The sequence below is a fragment of the Nycticebus coucang genome, chromosome 22 (assembly GCF_027406575.1).
Source record: "Nycticebus coucang isolate mNycCou1 chromosome 22, mNycCou1.pri, whole genome shotgun sequence".
Lineage (NCBI taxonomy): Eukaryota > Metazoa > Chordata > Mammalia > Primates > Lorisidae > Nycticebus > Nycticebus coucang.
In genome coordinates this window covers 47563539-47579271 of record NC_069801.1, presented here as the reverse complement: position 1 = coordinate 47579271, position 15733 = coordinate 47563539, and the positions used below count along the sequence as shown (strand labels likewise).

General features: G+C 38.4%; 1 protein-coding gene across 3 annotated transcripts in view; it reads left to right on the top strand.

The window, feature by feature from the left end:
- FAF1 (Fas associated factor 1) overlaps positions 1 to 15733 on the top strand; it is a 498736-nt gene that overhangs the window by 134287 nt on the left and 348716 nt on the right. For all 3 annotated transcript variants that reach the window (XM_053575767.1, XM_053575768.1, XM_053575766.1), the window contains one exon: positions 6515 to 6561. Coding sequence is in view for 1 of the 3 variants with exons in the window: in XM_053575766.1 (XP_053431741.1) it covers positions 6515 to 6561 (47 nt within the window). In the remaining 2 variants the exon portion in view is untranslated. The remainder of the gene's footprint in view (positions 1 to 6514; positions 6562 to 15733) is intronic.

The following is a 15733-nucleotide window of genomic DNA, read 5'->3' as shown; positions in this document are numbered from 1 at the left end:
TGGCATCTTCAGTTGTATCTCCTTTGTCATTTCTTGGGAAGGGGGAAGATCTACTCTCGTTATTCATGTTGCCAGAGTTCTTCTGTTGGGTCCACACCATGTTTATTTTCCACCATTTGGTTATTAGAACTGGTAGGGTGAGATTGAATTGGAGTTCCCAGGTAGTAGAGATACAAAGCCTAGTAAAGTGCTAGGCTTTGTAATTGTGGCTTATCTCCTACAACCTTACAAAGGCCCCTTTGAGAGTTTTGGCTAGAGACTCTGAGGACCTACTTGGTGAGATAGTGCAAGCTAGCTCTATTTTGATATCAGCCAGCCTCTACCCTATCCTAAGAGACCACAGTATTAGGTTTAAATCTCAACTGTAAAAGACACAAGCAGCTGTGATACCCAGCCCCCACCCTTCAAGTTCTTTTCCACTACAGAACTTTGAAGGTCAACCTCAGAATGTCCCAGACACAGGTTCCAATGAAATTGTCTCAGGCAGTGAAAACCCTGCTCAACAGAGAGAGATTCAAGGGTCTCGAAGAGCATAATTGGAGCCAGGGATTCACACTCCTGGCCATCACACTCAGTCCACACTGTTGTCTGCTTCTCTGCTCCCAGGCCAAGTTGGAGCCAGGGGCCACACCCCCCACCCACTGGTCTCAGTCCATACTCAGCTCGCCTCTGCTTGCCAGACCAGTTGGAGTCTGGACCACGCCCCTGCCTGCCAGTCTCAGTCCACTGCCTGGCAAGCCTCTGTTCACAGGCTCTGTTAGAGTCAGGGCACTGCACTCTACCCACAAGTCTCAGTCCTCCCCTGGTAATCCTCTGCTCACCAGCCCTGCTAGAGACAGGGGACCATGCCATAGCCTTCAGGTCTCAGTTCACATCCAGTAAGCCACTGCTCGAGGGTTCTGTTTGAATCACAGGATGCCCTTGCTCTCAGGTCTTGGTTCACACCCAGTAAGCCACTGCTCGAGAGTTCTGTTTGTATAAGGGAACGCCCTTGCTCTTAGGTCTCTGTCCACACCTAGGAAGCCTCTGATTGCAGGCCCTGCAGGGGCTGGGGACCAGCCCTGTCTGCTGAACTCAGTCCACACAGGGCAACCACTCTCCCACTGTGGGTGCTGTCGGAGCTGGGGTTCTGCACCCCGTCCCATCAGACACAGCCCAAACTGAGGGTCAATACCACCACTGGTCGGGCATTGTCATTACTAGAGGACTGCTCCTCCTTCTGCCTAGTGTCCCTTTCTTCCCACACCCTCTTTCTTCCCTGTTAGTCACAGATTCTGTCGTGATGGTTGGCAGTCTACACTATGCCCAGATCTCTCAGGACAAGACCAAACACTCTGTGCTCTGCAGGGGGCAGAACTTCAGACCGCCACGCGAGGGGAAAAGGGTGGACTGGGAGTTTGGACTTGTAAAATATCTTGGACTTGGAAAATGTCCGTTCAATTTTATGCCTGGCAGGGTGGTATCTAGGTTCATAAGTGGAACCTCCCTGAGAAAGAGACCTGGAGTTCAGCGGCTCTCTCCAGTGAGGTAAAATGAGAGGCATTTTGTTTCCTGCTCGTTGGCAATAGCCTGTGGCAGGTCTTCTGCTTGTGAGAGGGGTTGCCCATCCTCTAGTTGATAGGCTTTGTACCTGTCATTTTTTTTTTTTTTAGACACAGAGTCTCATTTTATCGCCCTCGGTAGAGTGCTGTGGTATCACAGCTCACAGCAACCTCTAGCTCCTGGGCTTAGGCAATTCTCCTGCCTCACCCACCTGAGTAGCTGGGACTACAGGCACCCGCCACAACGCCTGGCTATTTTTTTGTTGTAGTTTGGCTGGCGCCGGTCTTGAACCTGCCACCCTCAGTATATGGGGCCGGCACCCTACCCAGTGAGCCACAGGCGACACCCAGTAATTTGTTTTCTTGAATGCTCTTCCTTGGAGATACAGCTTGCCTAACTTCTTTCTTGGCTCAGCTCTCCACTTTTGGCTTCATAGAGTCAAATTCGTCCAGTTTTTCTTCCTCTGCTCAGGAGCCTCTGCCGAGGGTTGCTACCAGTCGGCCATTTTTAGAGATGACATCTTGCTCTTGCTCAGGCTGGTCTCAAACTCCTGAGCTCATCTACCAAAGGACAGATATTTTAAATTTTAAACCAATTCATCAATTGTTTACATTCATCACTTGCCTATTCAATATTGTGATGATTTTCTACTCTTTTCTTGGTGTCCTTATTTGCAAAATGTGGGTAATACAGGAGTCAGATGAATTAATACATGTAAAATACTTTGAAAATGCTTCACATCTCATAATAATTGTATAATGTTAGCTGTTGTTATTGTCACTACAATGCATTTACCCAGAAGTCATCATCAAATCTTTTAGATGCTGTCTGTACATCCCTGTAGCATTTCCATTTCCCCCAAATAATGTCTTAGCCTTTTTTTTTTTTTTTTTGTAGAGACAGAGTCTCACTGTACCGCCCTCGGTAGAGTGCCGTGGCGTCACATGGCTCACAGCAACCTCTAACTCTTGGGCTTAGGCGATTCTCTTGCCTCAGCCTCCCGAGCAGCTGGACTACAGGTGCCCGCCACAACACCCGGCTATTTTTCTGTTGCAGTTTGGCCAGGGCTGGGTCCGAACCCGCCACCCTCGGCATATGGGGCCGGCGCCCTACTCACTGAGCCACAGGCGCCGCCCGTCTTAGCCATTTTTTAAAGGAATGTTTTGTTTAAAATAAAAAAGACTAAAGCCAAGATATATGTTGGAGAAAGGATGTCCTAACTTTCCATTTAGGGGATGATTTATATTAGATGCTGTGATTTTATAATCCACCAATTTACCAGTGACTCCGTTTGCTTTCATATGTGATGTTCCAAGGAGATTTATAGGAACTTCTGTTGTTTCCCTCCCCCCGAAAGTCTAAAGCCCCACATAAATGTCATCATTTCTCCTTGGATTAAGGCTAAAGATAATGAATATTCTTACTTTCCTATGGCTTTCCGAACTTTGGATTCTACTGTGCTTCATACACACCTTGCATGTCTTAGGATGCATTATGGAAAATGACATTTCTGAGGGTGGTAGTATTGTCAAATTTTGCTAAAGAGAACTTCAAGGCTGGATTCTAATTGTGGTAAATCAGCTAGATTAAAAATATGGACATAATTAGCATGACAACAACAATAGTCATACCATAATGGAGTTTCAAATGTTTATAAACTAGATCATGGTAAGATGCTTTTTAAAAAATACATTGCAGTAAGATCTGATCCACTGTTGTCATTTGAGTCAGTCTCAGAAATGGAAATATTGTCCTGATTCTATTCTGTTACTTTGACTAAATACTTAGTCTCTCTCATTATTTTCCTGTTTCTAGATTGAGAAAGACATGTAGTAATATCTTGCTAGCAAAAAGAATATTAGCAATGGACTAATTAGTATGTAACAAGTGATACATAGTTCTTGTAAGTGTTCAGTATCATTATTAGCTTGCAGTGCAGATTTTATTGATCTTTTTTCTAAAGATATCCCCTCTTCACTCTTCTGAGCCCTAGATTGGGTACCAGGCATGGCTGAAGTATACCGTAGTGCCTAGATGAATAGGCGTTTGGTAAGAGTGTGTTGAACCAAACTTTCAGTTTTATCCATGTCTTAATTCTTCTTTGTTTTTCTTTATAATGAACTTTATATAAGCTCAAGAAATCACTATTTTAAAAAAGGAAGCAAACAAAAATTGATTACAGCTATTCTTATAGTTCCTGTCTTGATACTTTTCACACTAAATGTTTCAAGAGTTATTTATAGTTACTTTGCCATTTTTTTAGCCTTTTGTAATTTAGTTTTTATTAAACTTTAAAAATATGTTATAAATAACCTCAGGCCTCACATTTTCCAATTTTTGTCTGATCTCTCATTATTGTTTTCTCTTGGTCCCTTATACAATATATTCCTGGCTTTTTCCTCTTATCTGACCACTGCATGTTAATTTTTTAAAATGAATTCCTTAGTATTTTATTTTTGTCTCTGTTCTCTTCCCCAAAGAAGAGAGCTTATAGAAGGAGGGAATTAAAATATTTCTGGCTCTCCATTTATTTGCTTTAAAACAGATTTTGCCAGCTCTGATTTTTAAAAATTACCTTTTGGACACTTCCATTTTGGTATTACCCGAACTTGTCATAGTAAAATTAATTGCTGAATATATTTTGCCTCTATTAGAAGGCAAACTATGTTCTGTCTGTCAGTATGTATCTCTATTACTTAGCACTGTGTTTGGTATATAGTTACCAATTAATCCACATTTACCACAAGAACAAAGGATGTCCTAGTGCTCTCCTCAAAGTTAACATGTTAAAATTGAACTAATCTGGAGTTTTACGTTTGCTTCAATATATGTACCCATTGTTTGACATCCAGATCAAATGCCATCGCTTTTCAAAAATCTTTTTATGTCTTTGTAGCAAATTATACTTTTATTGTGCCTTCATTCTGGATTACATTTCACTTATTTATGTATAACATTTATTATGTACATGAAATTGAGGTCAGGGACTAACTTTTTACTCACAGATAAATATACTGTGTAAAATCTTGGAAGGGGAAAATGTTGAAAAGTCTAAGTGTGTCATTTTTGTTCCTTCTATGTAAAATTTGCCCCTCCCTGACCCCCTGCTGCTTTTCACTCATCTCTCAGTCTCAGTTGAGACATCATTTTATCCAGAAAGCTTTACTGGATCTTCCTCAAGTCTTGACTAGGAGACTTTTCTGTATAGCCCTCTATTATACTTTAAACAAATAAATACTGAGTGCCTTGTGAAGGCTCTGTGCTAGGCAATGGAGAGAAAGTGGTGGACAAAACTGATAATCATCCCTTCCATTATGGAGCCTACAGTCTAATGAGAAAGACAGGCATTTAAAAATCTCCAAGTAAATACTTATAAATTATGATAATTACTATGAAGTGCAGGTTTAATTTGAGAGTAAACCTAAGTGGATGGAGGGTTCATCAGGAAAGAATCTTTTGGAAAGTGTATCTAACAGAAGCTTCACTTATGATCATTAGGATTAGCCAGATGAAGAATAGGAAGTGTCATTCCAAATACAGAGAATATCTTCCAAAACCTGAAGAAACAGAAAAATTTGTTGCCTTTGAGAAGTAAAAAAGCAGGCCTGTTGTGGCTGAGGATGTAATGTTAGCTCACCGTACAGATGAGTAAGTAGACTGAGGCTTGAGGAGGTTCAGTGAATATACTAAGGTCACCACGTTTATAAATGGGAGAGCCTGTATTAAAATTTAGGACTTTCTAAACATAATGGAGTGATTACTGTCAACTTGAAGGGAATAATTGACCTAATATAAGGCGGAAATGCTTCCATTGAATTTGTGGCTTTGAAAGCTGATTTTAGCATTTGCTTTACTTAGAATTTTTGAGGCTCCAGATTGGTCAGGGTTCTGTGGTCTCCACTGTTTTAATTTGTGTTTTTCCCCCACTCTGTTTTTTTTTTGACCATGGAACATTACAACTCTCAAAATTCATAGCAAGCACCCTAAACTCTGCTTTATTTTATTTTTCTTCAACAGTACAACAGCGTAAACTGATGGCAAATGGCAAATATTTAAGCTATGGCAAATATTTAAGCTAATGTTTCACAAAATATACAGACTCCTTTTGGCTGTTGATTTTTAGGCAGCTGATGAAACAGTGAAGTGTTGGTTGTTTTTTGTGTTATTTTTTTCATTTAGACATGGGTAGGGAAGGAGAAGTTATTAGGGTGCAAAGGTGGAGTTGGAAAGGTTGGGGATTTTTGCTGTTTTTAGTTTTTTGTTTTGTTCCGCAGAGAATATGCTCTATCATCCTGTAGTGGATTTGACAGTCTACCTGCTTAGAAGTCCCCCAAACATCCATGTCATGTCATACTTGTGCTGTTTTCTGACGAATCAGTAACTTGTTAGCTAAGATACTAATTTCAGAAATGTTCTATGTGAGGAAACTTCTCTGGTACTACCTGCTGTTTTCAGCTGACATAGTCATGGTGTTAGATTTATTGAAGAACTTTTGCCTGCGCATTTTTTCCTTCCCAATGTTCTTTTCATTAAGAATAATGATTATGACATGAAAGAATGAATATGATTCTTGAGCTAATTTTTGTATTCTCACAGAGTTTTTCATTTGTGATTCTATATTTTGCTCTTCTCATTCTGAGGAAGGAAATAGTGTTCATAAGAGACACTGGCTTTTCTTGTTGTGACATCCTTAAACATTGGATTTCTGGGTGTTTTGCTTCAGTGAGGGCTGCAGAATTAAGCTCAAGTTTTGGGGACCTTATATACCAAATGCAAGTTTTTTAATTTTCTAAAATATTTTATTATTGAGAAGTAGAGGAACATTAGAGAATATTTTACATCATTAGAAAAACATTTAGTATTTTGTTCAAGCAAATATTTCAAAATGTACTTATTTCTCTTCACAGAGTTTCCCACTCCCCTTGGATGTTGATCTGCTTCTTTAAATGGCTTCTTTGTTTCTTGTTTGCAGGCAGCTATCAATGGTGTAATACCCCAAGAAAATGGCATTCTACAAAGGTATGTTACACAGTGCTTTATAAGATGACAGTTTAGCAGAGCAAAAATGAGAACACTGTTAATTTTTTTTTGTTTCACTTTTTAATAGAGCATTTGATTTTTTGGTACATAAGTTCATTAAGGTAGTCTTCGTTCTTTCAGACATTTTAGTTATATTAAATTCCCCTAACATTTCCAACTTTTAACTGCAGACTAGGTGACACTATCTTTTAAGGTGGTTTTAAGAAAAAGCTTAAGAAAGCTTTTCAAGGTTGTCTTCTGATTCTTAAGATGGAAGGAACTGAATTCTTTAAACCGTTGGCACCAAGAAAATGAGATGTGACCCAGTAGCTTCAAGGTATGGTTACCATCTAACTATACAGGCTTTATCTCTAAGCTTACTAAAATCTTTTTTTATGCTCTTTTTGTTACTAAATCAAGTATATAACTTGCAACAATTCGATTAAGTCTTTAATAATGAAACTTGCCAGAGCACTGAACTACTTTATTTTACCTGGAAAAGCCAGTGTTATCAAGTGGAATGGTTTTAGTGGTTTTGTGTCATTGCCAGAGGTAAAATTGGGAGATGAGGCCAAAAGAATTATAATAGTTACAATATAATTCCTTAAGTTAAAAATAAATTCATAACTTTTCTCTCCTTAAAATTAGAGACTGGTTCTGGATTAAAAGAACACACTGTAAAGTCATAGGAGGTAAAAACATTCTCCTTTCCAAGTGTAGCTTAATTACTTGATTTTTTTTCCACCTCTTTCCTCTCAGTTCAAACTTTGGCTTGGATTTTGGCAGGTGAGATTTCTAAGTCACTGAAGCATGATCTCAAAAGTACAGTTGAGGCAAACAGAAATAGCAGACTAGGAATGAGGCTGTTTTGGAGAAACAGCCTCATTGCAAAAAATATCAAAAAAATTTACCATGAGCTGCAAAATGTTCTATACTTTATTGGAAACTGTATACTTAGCATGGAAGCAAAATTCTCTTCGGTATCTTTATTCTTAATTATTAGTGGTTTTTAGGTAAAAGTAGACTTAATATCCCACGCCTCTTTCTTTTAAACTATCACAAAGAGTTTTATCCAGAATAAAAATGGCTGATTTCTAGAGTCTCTATCAACTTATTTTGCCACCCCCCCAACCTTTTTTGTTCAAATACATTTGATTAGATTGAAATCCTCGTCTAGATTATAGATACTTCCTTCATGATCATTTTTTTTTTCCTAGTGTGGAAAGTTTTAAACTCTAAAATATCATTTCAGTTTTATTTTTGAGTTAACGTTATTACCACTTTTAGTGCCAAAACTTTTTCAGTGCTAAACCCTTGCAGGTTCAGCTTCAAGATTCAGAATACATATTTGTATGTGTCTTCTAATTAATAGCATTTGCGATGGGTAAACTGTAGAAATTCCCTCTCTCCTGTACACATTTCTTCTTTCCTGTCACAGATGATTCCTTTTGCCTAATATATTTTATGGCTAGAGATTCAGTACTAAAGTGATTTCTCATAAAATCACTATAATATTTGAGGCTTTATTTTGATCATAGTGGGGTTTTGTTGGTTTTGTTTGCTTGTTTTTAAGGAATGATTTATGTTTACATAAGAAAATCACAATATCTAGCAATATTCTTCAACTATTTCCGTCCTAACTTTGTTCTTTAGCCTTGAAATCAATGTGGATTTTACATAACTGAGAATTCCTCTTGTGTGTCTACCAACCAGAGGAACATGAAAGAATGAAATAGGGCTCTTTGTACTCTCTCGTAGGCTTAATACGACAGCAAAAGACACAATGCTAAAAATGGTACATACCAGGAGCTAAAAGGATTTTTGTTTTGTATGCTTTTTTATAATAAAGGTGAATATAGTCTGTGTTTACAACTGACTCTTAATTTTCCAGTTCCTACCTTGACAAAGAAAAGACGTATCAAAAACTATAGTTCTAAAAAATTACTGTATAATGCTATATTGTCATGGGGCATTAAACTTTTTGGTAGAAAATAATTAAATACCCACAGCACTGGCAGATTGGTTGATACTTAATTCCTTTGACCAGAGATTATAAAAAAAACTGTACTAATTATACACAATCTAAAGGAGGTTTTTCTTTAATATAAATTATTTTTGGAGAAGAAGAACTAACATTCTTGTGGTGTATAGCTTTTCTTAAAATCAGATTTTTGTGTGAGTCTGAAAGAGGGATTATGCTTCGTAATATAAAGTCCAAAGGAAAGAAGCTAACACTTTTTGAATGCTTAAGACGCTGCGAATTGATTGACACATTTTTCCTCTATTAGTACTCATTACAACTCATGAGAAGTAAATGCTCATATTTCACATTTAAAGAACTCAAGATTAGAGAGTTTACATAGACTTGCCCAAGGTCACAAGTATTATAGTAGGTTGTTTCATTTGTGACGCCATGTTCTTTATACTACCCTGTCTTCTTCAAGATCAGTAAGGCAAGCGTGTCATAACTTTTGTTTTCAGGTTTTCCTTTGAGTAAAAGGTTTAAATTAGAAATTATAAATTGATAATGTAATTTTACTCACTAAATGAGCAGTATTTATTAATTCATATTTATTTTGAGACCCATATTTGTGCATTGTTTAGTCCATTGAGAACATCTAGAGAAGAAAAACATTTATTTTCAAGACACGACCATTATGATTTTAGAATATATAAATGCCCAAGTTTTCTGATTTACAAAATACCCCTTTTGGCTGATTACTTTCTGTCTTGTAATTCCCATTTAAAAAATCTGATTTGATTCACGAGTTTATCTGTAAAGTAATTTAATTGTTTTTGAAAGGAGCACACAGTAATTTTGCCATGAGGGTCGACTTGAAACAACTGATAGGAGGCCGTGCACAGTGGCTCACTCCTGTAATCCTAGACTCTGGGAGGCTAAGTTGGGTGGATTGCTTGAGCTCAGGAGTTCAGGTCCAGCCTGAGCAAGAGTGAGACCTCATCTCTACCAAAAATGGAAAAAACTAGCATTTGTTGTAGTGCATGCCTGTAGTTACAACTATTCTGGAGGCTGAGGCAAGAGAATTGCTCAAGCCCAAGAGTTTGAGGTTGCTTTGAGGTGAGCCATGGCATTCTACCAAGGGTGACTCTGTCTCCATAAATAAATAAATAAAAGACAGAGAGTTTTAAAAATGATAAACAAGAGCAGAGTTCCTGTTCACTTTTCTTTCTTTCTTTTTTTTTTTTTTGAGATAGAGTCTTATTCTGTTGCCCAGTACAGGTGGCATCAAAGTAGCTCACAGCAACTTCAAATTCCTAGGTTCAAGTGATCCGTCCTGCTGCAGATGAGACTACAGCCACCTACCACAATTTGTGGTTAATTTTTCTTTTTCTCTTTCTTTTTTCTTTCTTTCTTTTTTTTTTAGTAGGGATAGGGTCTTGCTCTTGCTCAGGCTGATCTCAAACTCCTGAGCTCAAGCGATCCTCCCACCTCAGCATCTTAAAGTGCTAGGATTATAGGCACGAGCCACCATACCTGCCTACCACTTTGCTTTTTATTCATTGCCTTCCAAGGAACCTGCGTGGTTTGTAGAGGGAAGTTGAATATGGGTAAAAACCCTCCTTTAGTGGAGGTTTTACATCTAAAATAGATGTCCCCATAGAGATTCCCTTACCAATCAGTGTCTTTTTAAAGAAATGAGGACACTGTGTTATCCAGGCTGGACTCAAACTCTTGGGCTCAAGCAATCCTTTTGCCTAATCCTCCTGAGTAACTAGGACTATAAGCATGTGCTTCCTTGCCTAGCTTCCAATCCAGTCTTGTAAGAGTAGTGAGGTTATAACATGGTAGTTTTCATATATGGAAAATTTGAAATATATATTTATTCTTTTTTAAGTAACAATTTTGGATGCTTTGGATTTTTTCGATGTCATTAATATTAGTGAAAACTGACGGAATCATTCATTAACTGGTAAAATCTCTTCCTTTTTCTCATTTACTAGGAAAACTTTTCATTCAAAATTTAAACTTATTATTTTTTCTTGAAATAGAATTTTTTGACTACTAAGAAAATGTCCAAGGAATAGCTCAAAAAATGGTCTGCTCTGATTAAATATGTTATACTACTTCTTAGTGCTTGATAAGGGAAAAGGAATCATCTTAGGGATTTCAATAGAGGGAATTTCATATAGGAGATCAGTTCCACAGATGTGGTGAAGGTTAAAAGGTCATAAAGGGAGTATTGAAATAACCCAGATATGATGACTGTAGGAAGCAGCTCTACCATCAGGCGCAGATTGGGGTGGCTCCTTCTGATTGGTGAGGAAAGGAGCCCAGGGCAAGAGCAGACTCATAGTTTCCCTTGAGTAGAGTAGGCAGAGTGTTGGGGCTTGTGTGTCTCTGTGGGGTTATCGAGAGGCCTACTCCAAGTTAAAAAGGAATGGCTAGAGCAGTCCTACCAGGGAGACCCTCTGTAGACCCTCTGTTGACCTCCAGAGGGCATAAAGGAAAGTGATGGAGGAACAAAGGAAAGAGGTTGGACAAGATTGAGGTTAATAGAACTTACAATGGAAGGGCCCTAGGAAGTTGGCTTCAGATGTATGAGAAGGAAATCCTGCTTACCTAGAATTGGTAGCTCTGACAAGGTGAAAAGAGGCTTGTGCAAAATGTGCTGAAAAAACTAGAAGCTAACACCAGTGGCTGTTGCTAAACAAAGGGGATGCCACTATCAGGGTGATGTGTCACTGTTTGGGTGATGTTGGTGGGATCAGTGTGCACACTGCAACAAGAAAGTCGAAGGTAAGTGTGTATATGTTTGTGTGTGCTACTGAAGTCCTTGTTTCTATTACTGTTCATAAGGCCATAGTTGATACTTTAAATTTTTCCTACCACTATTTATTCTATATTCCTTCTTGAGCCAGCAACTCAAGTAGTCAGTGTTCTTCACCTGGTGGGGCATCTCAAACCTACATTCTTGAAGAGTCAGAATCCTCATGGCACTTAGCTTTTTTATTGTAATTTTCATTAACTCTTTTTTTTTTTTTTTTATTGTTGGGGATTCATTGAGGGTACAATAAGCCAGGTTACACTGGTTGCAATTGTTAGGTAAAGTCCCTTTTGCAATCATGTCTTGCCCCCATAAAGTGTGACACACACCAAGGCCCCACCAATTTTTCATTAACTCTTATTGGGCATGTCCCAGAATATCCTTAAGGTTCCAGTTTTAGTCCATTGTGCAGCCAACGCCATGCTTAACTTCTGTTTTTTTTTTTTTTTTGTTAAAGTAACCAGGACTGTTCACTCTAGCCAGTATCACTCTTGCTGGTTGATTCAATGCCGCAAGGAATACAAAGTGGCTGAGTGACATTCTCAAGTTCCATTTCAATGGAAGTTTTGTGGGAACATTGTATCTCTGGGTACTATGATCTCTGAACCAGCAGAGCCCAAAAGTTGCAGGAAATTATTAGATATAGTAAGAGGAACCACCTCTTAACCTCAGACATGCTTTCTGATAGTGTGAGAAATAGCATGATGTTTGGTCCCTGATACAAAGCATATGCCACATCCTTTATGGTAGAGCCCTACATTTTGAGGTTATCTCTCAGTCTGTGTCATACCTGAGTCTTTAGTAATCTATTTCATTGTTCTGTCAAGCTTGCTGCTCCTAGGTGATGGTGTCCATGAATCTTGGTAATGGTGCCATTAATGAGACCAGTGCTGTAGGCATGGTCATATTATATATTAATGTACTGAGCACATCTAGTAGAAAGAGAAAAGAAGCTGATGAATAATGTCATCTTGTCCATGCTACTGAGAGCCTTTTTCTTTTTAGTGGTTAGCCTATGGGAACACACACTTGGAAAACAAATGCATTTGTATTCTATTTCAGTCCTAAAAGATTCATTTCTATATTTCTTCCCCAGACTTCCTTGCCACTCACTTTTCCAATTTTATTCATTCCAAGTTCTGTTCAGCTGGCTAACGGATTATCTGTTGTCTGTGATTCAATTATACCCTGGCTATCTTTCCATCCAAATGAAGTAGTTAACCTGTGGTCCAATCTTAAGTTTTTCCTATTGGGAGGCTTTTTTTTTTCCACTCCTGTCTTTCAAAGATACCTTGGATTGAGGCCATAATTCAGCAGTCATGTTTTGGTTAGTGCCACTATATTATACATAATCACTTTTTCTTTTCTCAATCCAATATTTTTCTTCTTCAGTTAACTTGGTTATTTCTTACTTTTTGATGAGCAGTACAAGGTATAGCTTTTGACCATTTGACTCAGAAACTTTATCAAGGTGGTAGGCCCCTGCCTTTTTGTGGTTTCCTGCTAATCTCTGGCATGCATATGTCTTACCAAAGCAACCTACAGGGTACATTCTTACCTAAAATTCTTGGGATCAGAAGTGTTTAAGATTTTAGTATTTTTTGTTTGTTTGTTTTAAAGAGATAAGATCTCTTTCTGTCACTCAGGCTGGAGTGCAGAGGCATGATCATAGCTCAAATGATCCTCCCTCCTCAGCTTCCCAAGTAGCTGGGATTGCAGGTATGTGCCACCATTACCCAGCTCATTTCTAAAAATATTTTTTTCTTATGTATAGACAGGGTCTCAGTATGTTGCCTAGGCTGTTCTCAATCTCCTGGCCTCAAGCTAGCCTCCTCCTCAGCCTCCCAAAGTGCTGAGATTATAGGTGTGAACCACACTGTGCCTGGCCACAGATTGCAGATTTTTTTGCATTTTGTGGTACTTGCATTACACTTAATGCATCAGTAACCTCAATTTGAAAATCTGAAATCCAAAATGTTTCAATGAACTCTTTGAGTGTTATGCAGCGCTCAAAAAGTTTCAGATTTTGGAGCTTTTTGAATTGGAAATATCCAGCCTGTACTTACTACTTCTGATCTTCAGGACCAGTCTGCACTGTTTTTATTTAATGTTCTGTGGAATGACTGGTGATGAAGATCTCTCCAGACTTGATTATTATGACCAAGAGCCAGAGAGTTGACAATAATCTTTTGGAAAAGTCTGTGGAGGGTGTGCTATATTGCAGTGCTTTTTAACTTTTATCTCATGGCACACTCGAACCTGTAGTTTAACTTTCACAGCACACTTAAATTATGCTGATGAAAAAAGAGTAAAACAGAAGAATATACTTACCATGCTTTGAACTTATTTTGAAAATAATTTAATTAATGATCTTTAAAAATTTTCCCACCATACCTAAAATCCTCTCACAGCACACCAGTGTGGCGTGGCACACCAATTGAAAATCACTGCTGTATTGTGTATCCTTCTGGGTGTAACCAAAATGCTTGTCATGATCAAATGCTTGTCATTTGTCTTACAAATTAGTATAGAGAATAAAAAGTATATGCAAGATTGTTTGCTTCCTGTTATTTCTTCCTATTTTACGTCCCTAACTCCATGGATCAGGGAATCAATAAGGGCTGGCTATTCGTTACTGAGTGTGTCTTTCTCTGATTCATTTAGGGGCTAGGGAAGTCACTGCAGTGTATATTGACAGATTGCTTGAACTTACTGTGAGTTTATTTGGGCCAGACTTCCCTTCCAACTTTAATCTTCCACTTCTGTAAAATCCCCAGGAATTATAATCATTTTCAAGTTAGCATCTGGTAATCCCCTAATCCCCTAAAAATTCTGATACTTTCAGGCAGTGCCTGTGGCTCAAGAGAGTAGGGTGCTGGCCCTATATGCCGGAGGTGGCGGGTTCAGACCCAGCCCCGGCCAAAAACTGCAAGGAAAAAAAAAATTCTGATACTTTCCTTTTATCGGCACACAGATACCTTAGTAAATGGTTTGTACTGTTTGTGTATTTACTGTGTGGCTCAAGACAACTCTTACTCTTCCAAAGTGTAGCAACAAAGAAAAGAAGTTGGACACCCCTACTGAGTATAGGCCTTTTAGTGGAAGTCTTGGGAAATTTTAGGATGTATACCTGTGGCTCTGTTGACTTACCTTTTGGGGAACCAGGACTTCCATTTAATACAGGGGCTTCATGTCTGTGAACCAACTTTTGTTTAGAAACTAGACCTTTCTGTGGGGGTTATTGAAGTCAGGGTTTAGACCACCAAGTCTAGGGTTTCTACTGTTTATAGGTCAAGTAATATTTTAGTAGACTGGCATTTAGTTTTCTTTCTTAGGAATACCATGCTCAGTTAAATACTACTAAATGTCTGGATAGGTCAAAACTGTATGATTGCCACTTTTTGTTCTTGCTGTTCATTAATGTAATAGTTCTTACCTTTCCTTATCATTACAGTTTGCCATTTGACCCCTGCCACTCTGGAATTTCACCAGCCCATTAGAAAGTCTTTCTCAGTGGTGTCATCTCCTCATGTCATTCCCAGCCACTACAGAGTTTTTCAAGAACACAGAGTTCTTTACTGTTGCATTTTTCAATGCTTTCATGTAATATCCTCCAGGATTTCATGGATGATGCATAGGGAGGTGTATGTATATTCAGGTTATATGATAGAACCTCTGTAAGTTGACCACATAAGGGACAGTAACAAACTGGTCAACATGTAGAGGTAGTCAACATAACGAACCTGGCCCACTGTACCGATACGCATATGTGTATGTCTGGCCTATGAAAATTGGGTCAACCTAAGAAGATAGTCAATGCAGGAGGTTTTGCTGTGTAAGGTTAATCCACTGCAGCGTTCCTGTTTCTTTAAGCATCTGGATTTTTTGTACCTTCTGCTAAGGGGTTTGGGCATCTCATCCGTGTTAAATGTAGACTCCTAAATTTTGAGACATTGCGTTCAACCAGCAAGCAAACCATTAGAGGTGTTTATAACTGCTTAAGCCAACATATTATATTTGACTCTATCTAAACTCTTTTGGTCAAACACACTTCAAATTTGTTTCTTACCTATTTCTCAGATTTTTGCTAGTGAAATTTATCAAAATGTTATAATTTTCGGAAATAATCTCTTCTCGGTGAAGATATTGTAGCTTTTCTTTTAGAGTATGCCTAAATCTATATTTAGAGGCAATAAGGATAGTGAGGGATAGTTTTTAAGAATAAAACTAAAGAATATTCTTTCAAGGTAACTGTTTTGGGTAAGAGTATTAACAGTTTTCAAGAAAGTGGAGTCTAGCCTCCTCAGTCATAGGAGGAGGATCTGTTTCTGCTTATAAAAGACCTCAGAGAAACTGGCAGGGGGTGATTCAAGATTGTCCTTCAT